The sequence below is a fragment of the Vulpes vulpes genome, chromosome 7, assembly GCF_048418805.1.
Source record: "Vulpes vulpes isolate BD-2025 chromosome 7, VulVul3, whole genome shotgun sequence".
Taxonomy (NCBI): Eukaryota; Metazoa; Chordata; class Mammalia; order Carnivora; family Canidae; genus Vulpes; species Vulpes vulpes.
The window spans coordinates 40973682-40988496 of record NC_132786.1 but is presented as its reverse complement, the minus strand read 5'-3'; the positions used below and the strand labels follow the sequence as shown (position 1 = coordinate 40988496).

The window sequence follows — 14815 nt, the reverse complement described above, 5'->3', positions numbered from 1 at the left end:
TGAAGTTCACTACACTGAATGAGGACTTTGGAATTATTTCTAGCTTTATGGCAATATATCCCTTAAAGGAATCACTTCCCCCTGACCATTTTTGCGCCTCCAAGCCTCAAGACTCTCTTCAAAGCCATTCCCATGATAGGCATACTACAATGATTCTGTTGACCGAAAACACATCAAAGACCCAAGAAGTTAATAAGGCTTATGAGTATGTGCAAGGCTTGTTATGGAGTCTCGCTTTAGGGTAATAATAGCGTCAGGGAAATGAATCAGCACAAACCATTAACAACTCCCCCAGTGCAGAGTTTGGGTTTAAAATTCACACAAAATTACAGAGTTGTTTTCTTATCATGTTACTTCCCATCCATTCTCTTTTGTTTCCCAAAAGGTTTATTTCATGTAAGGGACAAGAGTCCTATCGCAAAGCTATTTTAAAAGGAATTTCCTCTTCTGCCCATAACCCTGAGGAACCCTTGCCTTAAAAAGTGAGAGCCCGTGTTGACAACTAGTACAGATGGAGGGGAAAGATATTCTTAGTGTAAAACTAGCAAAAAGAGAGGATGAGACCCCAGCCCACTCTATGGAGTCACTTTTGTTCACATACAGCTGACTCGTCGTTGAGACAGGACTGTACACAACCTCCAGCTTTGTTCAGCTTCTTCTTTTTTTGAGAAAATTGAATCTTCATTTCACTTTCAGGACATGTCCAAAGTTAGAAATATAAATCCCCAACGTAATTCCAAAATCGATGGAAGGAATCTAGACACTTCTCATCCCCTTAACTTCCCTCCCTTGTTTATAATTTCATAGCAATTTTCCTATTCATTATCTTGGGTGAAGAGAGCCCAGGTATTGTTTGAAAAAAATAAATCATCCAAATGAAAATTTTATAAGAAGATGGTGATTATTGACACTGGATGCTAAGTTACCTTTAGTATCTTATAACCTAAAATGGAAACCATAGAAACCAGTAATTGTACAATATGTAAGTGGACACAACCTAAATACTATGATGTCAACACTGTCTTTGGTTTAAAAAAGAGCAAAGAGGGATAAAGTGTGTGAGGTGAGTGTTCAGGAGAAGAGTAGAAGTGAATCTCATTTTCCTTATAATTTTTCATGAAAAACTGACTCTAAAACTAAAATCTGAGGCTCTCCTTAAAAAGGAGGAGAAATATAATGTATTAAAAGAGAGAAGCTTCTGTTTTGATAAGAGTAAAGTCATAGTCTGGAAAGTGAAACGAATGTTGGATGGACAGACAGACGGACGGATGGATGGATGGATGGATGGATAACGAGTGAAAAGAAGAACCCCAAAGAAAAGTGAAGGTGACAAGCTGGTTAGTAAATATAAATAAAAGAAGGAAAGTAACTTAAGATCTGGAGAATAAAGACACAGGTCATTTGGCCTGTGTTCAGGAATACTTCATATACAGCATTCAAGATGTATTTTAGGGAAACTATTAGAAACAAGTAGGTTAGCTGTATAGAAGTTAGACAAGAATGTTCAGAATATATTCTAGAGATTTTAGAGACTCTGAAAACCTCAGCGGCATAAATTGTTTTTCTTCTTAATTGCTGGACAACAATAGTATTTAAATAACTATAATGGTGACTGAATTTTAACCTAATATGTTAGGAATTAGAAATTTTTCTTCTTAGACACATTCTCGGGTCCTTGTCGTTGTTCTATATCGTCTTCTTAAATTTACTTTCTTAATGAAGTAAGTTCTTGATTGGTTATTATCACAAGGCATAAAGTATTTTGGTTATTATCACAAGGCATAAAGTATTTATGAAGCACTTGTTTTTAGTCAAGATTTTATTTTGTTTTTATCCAGGTTTTATATTGAGGTGGTCTTTACAATGTAAACTCTAATGAATATTTTTGTTTCATTTTTATTGTTTTACATGTGGAAGTTTCTTAACATAGCTTGACGTTACATATTTAAAATTTTTTTTTCATTTCAAGTTATTTCAAAAGAGAATGGCTGCTTTTGAACATTCTGAAATATAATTCTGAATGCTTCCTACAACCTTGAATGAAGTCCCAAATAAATCAGAAACAGGTTGTTTGGATTTTTTTCTTTTTTCTTTTTTTCCTTCAATTGTCAGTTCGCTTTATTATTTGAAGGGGAGTAGGGGGGAACAAAACTCAAAATAAAATCCCTACTTGTTTCATAATGACTATCCACATGAAACCCAATGTATTCAATCATCTGAATCAACTCCATCTGTCTTCTGTGCTCTGTGGTTATAGTTGAAACTATAAATGGAGAACCACAGCCAAACCTTGGTCTCATGGTCTGCATGGTGTCAAAATGGAAACCAATCTTGTAGACACTGTTCATGTCCAAAGCTTCACTGAGAAGAGAAAACACCAATGTTTCAGTCTACTTTTATTACAAATATGGATTCTAAAGCCAGACTACCGCAGTATGAATCACAGCTCTGCCACTCTTTAGCTGGGTGACTTCAAGCAAATTATATAACAATTCAGCACCTCCATTTCCTTATCTATAAATTGAGTAATTTGCAATTATTAATAATCCTGTAGGATTGTTACAGGAACTAAATGAATTGATACATCTGAATCTCTTAGAATATTGCCTGGCATGTTGTAAACACTTAAGTAAATGCAGGCTGTTAGGGCCATTATTACTTTTCTTAAAATGCTATGTTTAACTGCCACAGTTTTAATAAACAAAAACATAGGATACTTGTTATAGTTAACAAAATTGAGCATCATAGCATACTACAAAGAGTGGTGCTTTAGAATGGAAAGAGCATGAGCTCGAGACAGAAGACTCTGCTTCAAGCTCAGCCTCTAACACCAATCAGCTCCATGGTTTGCTTTTTTACCCATTTCTCTGACCTCTATGTTATCGTTCATAAATACATAGAAATAACATCCTCCCTTCCCTGTCTTGTGACATATATAAAGATAATTTTAATGTAAAATAAGAATAATTTTTTAATATAAAATAAGAATGATTTAATAAAAGTATATACACAATTGAATGAGAACAAAGAGAAGGCACTAAAAAGTCTGGACTAGTGGAGCAGGAAGAAATGATCCCTAAGAGAAGTGAAATTTCAATGGTGGTTCTCAGGAATGAACAGAAATGTACTGGTCGCTGTATTCAATGGCATTTAAAAAAAAAAAAAGTCATGTTTGGAAATCAGCTATTAGGATGAGTTTATATGTGAAAGTCCATTCAAAGCTACAAATCGCTATTAGTGGTAAATGCTGCTTGAACTTCATGTTCTAAATACCAGGCCAAGGAGTTGCAGCTTTATCTGAGTTCCTGATATATTGGGAGAGGTAACCTCTAGAACCAAAGCAACAACTCCACTTTGCCTTTCTAAACGGTGCAATTCAAAACAAACGGCCAACCTATTGAACGTGAGAATTACTGGTGTCAATTTAGTGTGAATGGGATTTTTTTTTTTTTTTTTGCTTTATCCCTTTGCCAACACTATTTTTAAAATTGTTTATTAGCTCAGACCATGTTCCAGATTTTGAATCTCTTCTAGGACTAACATAGTTTCCAGAAGATCTTTTATTTTGAGATCTTTTTTCTTAAATCTCACCTCCTTTTTTAAAAACATAAATCAATGACTTAAATACCTACTAATTAGGGACTCTGATCCACTTATGATAGCTACTATTAGCAAACTGTATTGATATAATTACATCCAAAAGCAAGTTGGACACTTTTAGTTAGATTTCTTGAAGCTTTCTGAAATGTTGAAAATGGCTTAACGACACATCACTCTCTTTACTCCACTAGAGATTCCACCTACACCCTAGGTTAGAAACTGTTCCCAGAATTAGATAAAAACGTCTGAAATAAGTAAGAACAGGAACTGAAATATTTCATGGGTACTCATTATTCAAAAAAAAAAAACTACTGAGTATATATCATAGACCAGGTAGTTTGCAAGGAGATGTAAAGACCAATTAGAGAAAAAATAAATTGGAGGATATTCTGGACTGGTTTTTAAGTTCTCTGAAGTAGTGAAATCAAATTAAAGTCCCACCTGTGCCCCCTCTCCCAAACATCCCCACTGCTAGAAATATTCCCAGCCCATTTGAAGCCATGATTATAGGTGACTTCACCTAAAGAAGTACTTACGGAGGGACGCCTGGGTGGCTCAGTGGTTGAGCGTCTGCCTTGCGCTCAGGTCATGATACTGGGGTCCTGGAATCAAGTTCTCCATTGGGCTTCCTGCAGGGAGCCTGCTTCTCCCTCTGCGCATGTCTCTTCCTCTCTCTCTGTGTCTCGCATGAATAAATAAAATCTTAAAAAAATAAGAAGTACTTAAGGGTATTTTGATATTAGGTATACAACATAGCATACCGTGACTGTGAAATAGGGAGAAGTTCTCTTAGCCTCACATAATCAGCACAAATTATCACAGGATTGCTGAAGAATAGTTTCTTTCTGTTTTCAGAGAAAATATAAAAGCTGAAAGAAACTGTAAGAGTGGTATCTGCTGAAAATTAAGAATCGTAGAACCACAGAATCACAGGATGGGAGGAAGCATAAACATGGTAAGCCTGTAGGATACAGCCCATTGTAAGCCTGTAGGATACAGTCGATAAATGAATAGTCATCTATCCCCTAAATAATGGCCTGTGAATCAGCACTAATGGACAACATAGCTTACAGTGGTGGCTGTTGAAATGAGAAAAACCAGGGCAATAGAGTAAAGCTTGGTATTTTGTTTGAGAGGAGAGAGCAATTATTTTAATACAGAAAAATATAAAAGAATAATATAACAAACATCCTTGCATCCTGCATCCAGAATTGACAAACACAGACATTTTATTTTATTTGTGCTATTGTTTTATTACATAAAGAAATAAAATATTGAGGACAAAGTTGTCCTTCTCAACACCACTCCAGTCCCTTTCACCTCTCTGCATCCAGAGGCAACCATGCTCATGAGTTGATATTTCTTCTTCCATCGGTGTATGTGCATGGATGTATCGATTGCATGTTTTAAATTACACAAATGATATCTCTTTCATAGAACTGAATTTATTTACTATTCAAGAACTACCTGTTCTTACAGTATTTTCTATTCTTAGCTTTTTTAAAAAGATATTTATTTATGTATTCATTCATTCAAGAGAGACATCATGAGAGAGGCAGAGACACAGGCAGAGGGAGAAGCAGGCTCCCTGCAGGGAGCCCAATGCGGGACTCGATCCCAGAATCCTGGGATCATGACCTGAGTCACAGGTAGACTACACTCCAGCACTGAGCCACCCAGGTGCCCCCATTCTTCTTAGCTTAAAACATTTTTTTATTTCATTAAATGGTGCCAATTAATATAACTGGCAAACTTGAAAAGCTATAGCCTGTGTTTCTACAATGATCCTTTGCTTTTATTTATTTATTTGTTTGTTTGTTTATTTTATTATCTCTGAAACCTAGAAGAATGGGAATGAAATCACAGTATACCTGCCACATGGCCGTCAAGCATCCACTTGGACATCTCTAGGGTCCACTTGGTACCGTGGTGTCATATCTAAGGAGCTGTTAGAAAATAGTCCCCTGAGTGGGTCTGAAATCTGTCTCCATGTGTCTTCTATTCTATGCTTTGCATCGTATACTTTGAAGTCACACAAGGAAAAACAAGTTTAATTCTCCTTCTTCACAAATGTCCTACCACTAGAGAGAGAAATCATTAGATTTTCTCTGAATCTTCTGTCCTACAAAGTTGAGTATCCTTATTTCCATCAACTATTCTTCATAGAACATGGTTCCAGTAATAACAAGCTGCATTCATAGTCACTTCAGCTGGGTTGTTCACCATTGACAGGAGCTGTTTATTTATATATAAAGGCTCAAAACTGCCACTGCAGCTGTTGCTACTTGTACAAACATGTTTGACGAGGCAACTCATCTGCTTTTGATCTTGAAACACAATGACTGCCATCCCAAGTTGCTAACAAAATTCGTTAGTCGACTTCAATGGGTAGCCCAAGGTATCCAGGTAACTCCAAAACTACTCCGCAAATTGGTGATAAGTTTGGGATTAGAACCCAAAGACTTTGAGGTTCTAGCTATTTCTACCCCCATGTTAAAATATTATGATATCAGCTCTGGCCAAACGAATGAGAAATTGCTGTACCAAAGGGGAAAACCACACTCGGTGCTATTCAGTGTGTGTGCACCAGGTTTTTTTAAGGAAAGGTTGATTTCCCTCGGTTTACTTTCTTATCCGTAACAAAACAGGATAATTCAAGTGTACAATGCCCCTTCAACTTGACCATGAAGGGGATAAAATTCATCGTTTCTTTTTAATCCCCAAAACAGAGTCCTTGTGCTTTTGCCAGCACTGACCGGCCTCTGCCTGGGACAGCCTTCCAGATCAGGTGTGTTGATTCAGACTCAAAACAGCATTTGCAAACGTTTTTGGAACATATCCAGTCGCAGCATACACAGCTCACCAGGGCCTGCTTTTACTCCAGTCCTGATGTCTGATGCCATCAGGAAAAGCATTCTTCACAAAAATGTAAGGTATTATTTTCATATAATATTCCAAGGAGATCAGTAATGATATGTGCAAAGGGCGAGAGATGATTCATGACTGCCCACTCAGCTCCCAAGGAAGTTTCTGAGGCTGATGAATCATTCCGTACGGCAATTGGCACGAGGGCCTTGGAAGCTGTTCTGATGGCAAAAGCAGCACTCTCACTTTCCTGAGGATGGTGATGGATGTCCCCCCGCCCCCACTCTGGGGACCTGGGTTCCCTGGAAAAATATGGCATTTGATAAATATTTTGAACCCAGATATGTTTTCTTACTGAGAGAGTAATTGTGCATTTCCCTGTGGGAAGCTCTTTTCAGAAGTTTACTCGTATTCTGAGACCAAGTGTCAGCCACTCTCTGTCACCCACTCTCCAATGAATTGCTATAGTATATTTAGTGCACATTTAAGCCGGCACAAAAAATACCAACAAGAAGCATGGTTTTCTGAAGCTGTGTATCAAGCATGTTTGTGGACTTTTTAGGGGCCACAGATATTCTCTACAGATGACCAAAATAGATGTTCATTTCCTTCAGCGTCTTACTTAAAATGGATTGTTGGTTTAAATCCAGTGCGTGCTGGCAGATTTCCACCTCCCAGGGTGCACCATAGTAATTACAACTTGTTGGCATTCTTTTCAGCAATTTCAGAAGGGATACCAAGAATTGAGCACGCAAGAGGTTGAATCATCCTTTCATCCCTTGAATGTACTCACTTCCTTTGGTTCTGGCCAAAGCTTTTTGGAAGATACTCCGGTGAACTTCCGTTGCTGGTGTAAAGTAAGCAGTAGAAAAACAGAAGGCAACAACCAGGAATGGGTGGCTACAGCAGAAACAAGGATCAGTACCTCTGACCCACTGGCCAGAGGGAGCCAGGGACTCCAGCCATCACCATTGTGATGCTGTTTCTGTCTGGTTAGTGCAGTAGGCAGGTCAGCTTTTAACTTTGAAAGTATGTGGGGGTTTTTTAAGCTTTTTTTTTTTTATACCATCCTACAGCCCTGAATGGGAACTCCCCTCTCCTAATTCCAAAAAGATTATTCAAGAAATGTTAAGTTTGGTGTTCGAGTTTGATAAAAGATACTGTCCCTGATAATCTTCAAAGGATTCACTTAGTGAGGGCAAAAAGATATTATCCGTAGAAGAGCGCAAGTAGTACTACATGGTAATAATATAAGAGCCGTCATAAAGAGACTCATATTCACTTGCCAGATGAATGTGAGTCAGTGAGAGTTCGTGTGCCTTGAGCCCCAGAGGTTTCTCCACAAGGAAGATCTCAAGAAGGAGGGAAGGCTGGATTGGGTTGGATTGAAACAGCCAGAGAGCAAGAGGGTGCTATTGAGCAGGGGATGAGACAGTCTCTCAACAAAAGTTTTATCAAGAGGCTAATTGTATTTGTTGCTCTGGCTGTCCTAACAAAGGCTAGGTGGCTTGAACAACAGAAGTTTATTTTCTCATGGTTCTGGAGGCTAGAAATCCAAGATCAAGGTGTCAGCAGTGTTGCTTCTCCCAAGGTCTCTCTCCTTGGCTGCAGCCTCCTTCTTACTGCTTTGTCCTCATGTGGTCTTACCTCCATCTACTTGTGCCCTTGGAGTCTCCTTCTCTTTGCACAAGGACACCAATCAAATGAATTAGGACCAACGCTAATAACTTAATTTTAACTCACCTCTTTAAAGACCTCCTCTCCAAATATGATACCATTCTGAGGTAGGAGGGGATAGGACTTCAACATATGAATTTGGGGAGACACAATTAACCCTGAACACTAATGAAACTCACATTTCGGAGACCCTAACTTAGATGGGCCTTTGTGTCAGGAGTTGTATTGTTCAAGGCAGGTAGGAGAAGCTACACTGGAATCACTTCTATGTTAATGTGTCCGGTAAATTGCCAAGAGATATCCAAAGAGAAAAACCTGAATCGTCAAATCTCCAGTAATTCCTTTTCATATCCTCTCTCATGAATGAATTGATATTCATTTTCACACATAACTTTGTATATTAGTTGCTGGTGCTTAAAGGGGGCATCACCCAAAATTGTGTAACATTAGGTTTCGCAGAACCTGAGTCCAGTCTTTGGGTATAAAATACACACCAGATTTCAGAAACTCATTATGAGATAAACAAGGTAAAATCTCTCATTATTGATCTTTATATTGATTACCTATTGAGATGATGATATTTTTGGATATGCTGGGTTAAATAAGCTACATTATTAAAACGAATTTCACCTGTTTCTTTTTTAAAGTGGCTACTAGGAAATTTAAAATAAAGAAGTGGCGGGCAACCCTGTCAGGACCCCTCTCACTTCTAAGAGCTTTCTCTGTGTCTTTACTCAATAAACTTCTGTCCCTTTAAAAAATAATGAAAATAAAAAATAAAAATAAAATAAAAAAGTGACTATGTCATATTTTTATTGGGCAGCCATGGCTGTCTCATACCACACCTGTTCCCGAGCCAGATGCTTCTCTGATGCCTTGCTGAAGCCTAGAGCTTGTAGGGAAGTAAAGACCAAGAGCCCTACCTTCTTCTTCTTCTATTTTTCCTTAATGAAAGCATAGTCAACACACAGTGTTACAATAGTTTCAGGTGTACCACATAGTGATTACACAAGTTTATACCTTTGATTGTGCTCACCAGTAATCCTATCTTCTTTTGCCTTTATGCTAATTGCCTTCTTAATTTAGATCTGGCTGTATTTTTACCTAATTATCATTGCATTTAGTGATGAGGGCCTGAGTATCATGCTAGAAATCCTTGTGTCAAATAGACTTTTTCTGTCTTGGCTGGAATTCCAATGATGTTGGTGTTAATAGAAGAGTATTTTGAATTTGAAACAAATGACTAATAAACAAGTGTATCTGTATATAACCTCACAGGAAGAAACTATTTTAACTTCTATTGTTGAGTAGCTCTTACATAAGAGTCATTCACAGAGAGCCAAAATGCTTACAATTATTTTATCATGGAAAAATTGTATGCTGTAGAAGTGACTTTGGTGAGTTGAAGTCTAATGCACATTAAAGATCTTTAAATAATTTGAGAAGAGTCTTGTCCAAGGGAGCAGTTCCTTTTTTAATATTTCAAAAAATATACATTTCATAAAAATCTATAAAAAGTAACAAAATGAACACCCTTACTCACCACCCAACTTAAGAAATTAAGTGTCTCCAATACTTTAGGAAGTCCCTCCCATTTCCCAGAGTAACTGCTGGTCAAAATTTTATGCTTATCATTATTTTCCTTTTAGTAGGAATTTTACTACCAAAGGAGCTGTTTAAAAAGCTGGTTTAGCCATTTAAAACTGCCTCTGTGGTATGGGCCTGCTGAAAATACTTATCCTGGATTTTATATAGCAACGTAAACTCCCAAAGCAACTGTTCTATTTTTACGAATATTTTTCCATTAAGGAGAAAGAGGTGGAGGGAAGGAGGGCAAGAATAAAAAAATATTAACTTATGTGATTGTGCTTTTATATAAGAAAGTGCCACCACAGAGAGAAATGCAATTATTCAGGCTGGAACTGGAGGGTTGAAGGGCCAAGAAAACACTGGTGAGCCGCCACTGGAAATTGCATCAAAAAGTCTGGCACATAATAAATATCCCACAAATGTTAGTGGCTCTCCTGAAGAGGGAGCAACGTTGAATGCTTCCAATATTCCCAGGTGATTATGATTAATTTCCTTACCCCTATTCTCCTAATGGTAGAAGTCAAGAATCTCCCTAGCTTCAGCTTATTTCCCAAATACTATGTTCATTCTTACATAATGTGAAATTTAATATTTATGTAAGTGTTGGTTAACTGACTTTCTCTGTATCTCCTCTGTATCATCTATGTGGTCCTCTGCCATCCTTCTATCCATCCTGGAATGCATACTCAAACAATTGTAGAGTGTTTTTCTTCAGCAGCTCACCTCAACAAATATTAATGACCACCTACTCTTTGCCAGATGCTATATTAAACTTGCAAGACAGAATGATGAATATGACATGATCCCAGCTCCAAGAACTTATATTCTAGTGAGAAAAGCAGAGAGGTTAAAGAGACTTTTTCACTCCACAGATATTTATTGAGTACCTAGTAGGTGCCAAATGCTCTTGGGCTCCAGGGACACATCAATGACTGAAACAGACAAACTTTCTGCTGTCATGGAGCTTGCATTCTACTGATGAGAGGTAAACAATCAAGAAAATAAAGAAGTAAATTATATGTTGTGTATACATTATTCTGTTAGAAGTCAGGAAGTGCTGGGGTGAAAAAATAAAGCAGAGAAGGGGACCACTGTAGAGGTGTTGAGGGGAAGAGTAACGTGAGTGACATTTGGAATCAGGTGTTCAGGGAAAGACTCTCTGAGAAGGTGACACTTAAGCAGAGACATGAAGAGTAAGGCAGCAGCCATAGGGCTCTCTGGGGGAAGAGCTTTCCAAGCAGAGAAAACAGCAAGTACAAAGGTCATGAAGTGAAAGCAAGCTGTGGGTCCCTTCCCCCCCCCCCCACCCCACCCAGATTCCTTTTAAAGAAACATCAAAGTGGCCAGTACAGGAACAGGAGAGAGTAAGGGAAAGGTCATAGAAGAAAAGGTCAGAGAGGTGACAGAAGGAAGGGCCCGGTAAGCTACCGAAAGGACTTTGATTTTTATTCTAAGTAGAATAGAAAGCCAGCAGAGGGTTATCGGAGGAGTGATGTTAGTTGACTTAAGTTTTAATAGGATCCATCTGACTGCTGCACCAATAATGACTCCAAAGGGACAAGGGTGGAGGTAAGGAAACTAGGAAGCTATTGGAATAATCCAGGCTAGAGATGACATTGGCTTAGACCAGGTTCAGAGCAGTGGAGGTGATGAGAACAGGTTCACTTGTGGGTAGATTCTGAAGATTGAGCCAACAAGATTTGCTAATATTGAGTCTGGCACCTGAGAGAAAGAGAGGAGGCAGGAAGGACTGACTACAAGATATTTTTTAAAAATGGAGTTGTCAGGAACCAAGATGGACAAGACCAAGGGAAAAAATAGGTTTTGAGTGGGAGATCAGGAATTTTCTCCTGATTTTTTGGTTCAGTCATTAAGTTTTAAATGCCTATTTGACAGTCAGGTAGAATTCAGGGAAGAAGTTTGAAATAGAAATATGAATTTGAGCGTTATTAGCATATGGATGGTATCAAGGCCATGGCTAGATGAGCTCACCAAAGAGAGAGTTTAATTGGAAAAGATGTCAAAGGTGTCTGAGCCATTGGGCACTCCAACATTAAAAGTCTGGGGGACAGTAAAACCCAGCAAGAGACTGGAAGGTCATAGCCAATGAGATAAGAGGAAAACCAGGAAGCATACAACTGAACATCAAACAATACAGGTTTGGTGCACCAACCCCTATATAGTTGAAAATCCAAGTAGAACTTTTGACTCCCCAAACACTTAACCCCCAACAGCTTACTGTTGACCGGAAGCCTTGCCAATAACAGAAACAGTTGATAAACATGTATTTTGTATGCTATATGTATTATATACTGAATTCTTATAAGAAAGCATGCTACAGAAAAGAAAATGTTATTAAAGCCATAAGGAAGAGGAAACATATTTATAGTACTGTTCTGTATTTATCAAAAAAAAAAAGTCTGTACATAAGTGAACTCATGTAGTTCAAAACTGTGTTGTTCAAGGGTCAACTGTATGGCTCTGGAATCCAAAAGAAACGAGTTTTTCTAAATTTTTTTTTTAATTTATTTATGATAGTCACACACACAGAGAGAGAGAGAGATGCAGAGACATAGGCAGAGGGAGAAGCAGGCTCCATGCACCAGGAGCCTGATGTGGGATTCGATCCCCGGTCTCCAGGATCACGCCCTGGGCCAAAGGCAGGTGCCAAACCGCTGCGCCACCCAGGGATCCCCAAGAAACGAGTTTTTCAAAGATGACTGAACATGATTAACTTATCAAATAATGCTAACAAGTCAAGAAGATGAAGCCATGAGAAATCACCATTGGATTTGAGTGACTCCAGATGAGCAGTTCTGGGGAATGGTAAAAAGGAGAGCCTCACTGGAGGGGATGCAAAGGAGAAAGGGAGAAGTGGAATTGAAGACAGTGTAGGGTAGAGACTCTCACAGTTTCACAGTAAAAAGGAACAAATAGATGAATGGAAACACCTAGAAAGGGAGGTGGGCTCAAGAGAGGGAAGTGGATTCAAGAAAAAAATTTGGTGATGCAGGAGGAAAAGGGGAGAATTTCTGGAGTCCTTAGGTGGGCAGGAGAAGGTGGTAGTTAGTCTTTGCTTACCCTTAGATGACTGCGTAAATGAAATTAAGGACAACTTGGCAAATAAGCACATGATGAAAGAGATAAAGATGGTAGGAAATTATCAAGCTGAAGTGTTTCCCTCTCTCTGCTCCACTCCTCCGCCCCCCAAAAAACACCCATTTTTATTTACATCTTCCCTTTTAAAACTTCCTTTTGTTCCCATTAATTATTTGAGCCACTATGAAATCCCATACCAGACATTAATAGATGCATATTTCAGCTAAAATAGAAACTCACTGCTGTTAAACTGAAAATATATATGTATTTTCAATAGCAAAATGAAAAGGAGCTATCAGTGCATAATAAGGAGAAATTTTGAACAAGAAAATAAAAATCCTTATCTGTATTTTATGTCTGATAGTAAAAGTTTGGATTTGCCAATATGGGTGGGCATTTTCAGTGTTTAAATGCAACAGATGTTCCATGTTCATAAAATTAATTTCATGTAATTGGGTTTTAGTAGGATTCTTAATGAGATGCTGGTCAATACAGGACAATACAAGCCTGTTAAGAACTGAGATGAGTTGCACAATGGATAAAGATGGTATAGCTGGTGTTTATATGTAAATGAGTTGATTTAGTGACCAATCCTACAACATTCGCTTTAGAAACCTCTCTAACTCAACTTGATGATTCTCAGTGAATGAATTGTGTTCTTTCTACTCACGGTGTACTACAAAGACTCCCAAAAGTGCTTAGTTTGGGGCTCACCATTATAATAGTTAACCTTTACTGAGGCACTTAGCCACATGGTATGTCTGTGGGAGGTAGATTGTTTTTAACATTTTAAAGTGAAAGTCCCTGAGTTTAAATAATGAGTATAAGATTACACCCTAGTGGAAATTCCTGGGACCCTCTACCATAGAACATAGGCTATGGCTACAAAAACGAAAGCCTTGAAAATCAAAGGTGACACCGATTTAAATTCTGAAAGCCACATAAAATCTTTTCAGTGTAGTCATGTTGAAGAATAATTTAAAAGGCAGGCCTACTATTGCACATTTGGAAAACAGCAAAGCATTTACTTAATCTTCTGTGGTCATTGAAGAATTTTCAAATTTACTTTATGTTTCCTCTGTAAACTTAAAGCAAAGCGATAAAAGCTATTTTCCTTTAGGTATTATAGTTTAAACTCTTGCATCTAACAATAATTTATTATTAAAGAATTCTGTAGGGAGAGATGATGCCAAAGAGAGAGGGAAAATATAAGAATTAATTATCAAAGTGCTCCTTCTGGTTCTTTTTATCCAAAATAATTAAATGAATTCTATTGGTGATGAGGTCATTATTTAGGAATAAAGCTGGGTAGCTGGATTGATGGATGGATGGATGATTAATAGATATTTATTTAAATATTTCTTAAGTGAAAAACTTTAAGAAAATGCTCAGTTTATGTGCATTTTGCTATACCCCTTTTCAGGCTAATTCCTTCTTTAATTTACAATTCATCTGTTATCTGTTCTAAAGCTGTTCAAGACTCCAGAGTCTTATTGTGCAAAAGCATGATCTTTCATCCAAAATAATAAGGAACTAAACAAATAGTTAAGAAGCATGTTCTGTGAAAAAGAAAATGAATTTGTATTCTGAGCCCTGCTTCTACAGATTTGTTCATCTACTGCCTCCCCTGCTTCCATGGATTCTGACATTCATAAATAAGTAATAAATTCTTGACAGGACTGTGTCAATAAAATGAGTAATCTGGTCATGCCTAAAGCAAATGTCAATTTTGGCAAGGTTCTTTTACCTGAATTATTTATTGATTCATGGCATTGGTCTGTGCATTTCTTAAGTAGAGCATCAGAAATACAACCAACACAAGCAAAGCATACTCTCCTCCTGTCTGTCCCTCTGGCACAGACTCTGTGATACCTTATTTGTTTATAACATATGCATTTTGCTGGAGTTAAGTATAAATCTTATTTAAAAATGCAGAGCAAAAAAAAATAAAATAAATGAAAAATAAAAATACAGAGCAACAAAC

At 37.7% G+C, this 14815-nt stretch overlaps 1 protein-coding gene across 16 annotated transcripts in view; it reads left to right on the top strand.

The window, feature by feature from the left end:
- The window catches only part of DLC1 (DLC1 Rho GTPase activating protein), a 488697-nt gene that overhangs the window by 383554 nt on the left and 90328 nt on the right, over positions 1–14815 (top strand). For 4 of the 16 annotated variants that reach the window (XM_072763603.1, XM_072763605.1, XM_072763604.1 and 1 more), the window contains 2 exons: positions 6330–6388; positions 7185–8941. The exons of the other annotated variants lie outside the window; for them this stretch is intronic. In XM_072763603.1, coding sequence (XP_072619704.1) covers positions 6330–6355 — 26 coding nt within the window. In that variant the 3' untranslated portion in view covers positions 6356–6388; positions 7185–8941. Of the gene's footprint in view, positions 1–6329; positions 6389–7184; positions 8942–14815 lie in introns of those variants that run through there. 16 annotated transcript variants of the gene reach the window in all.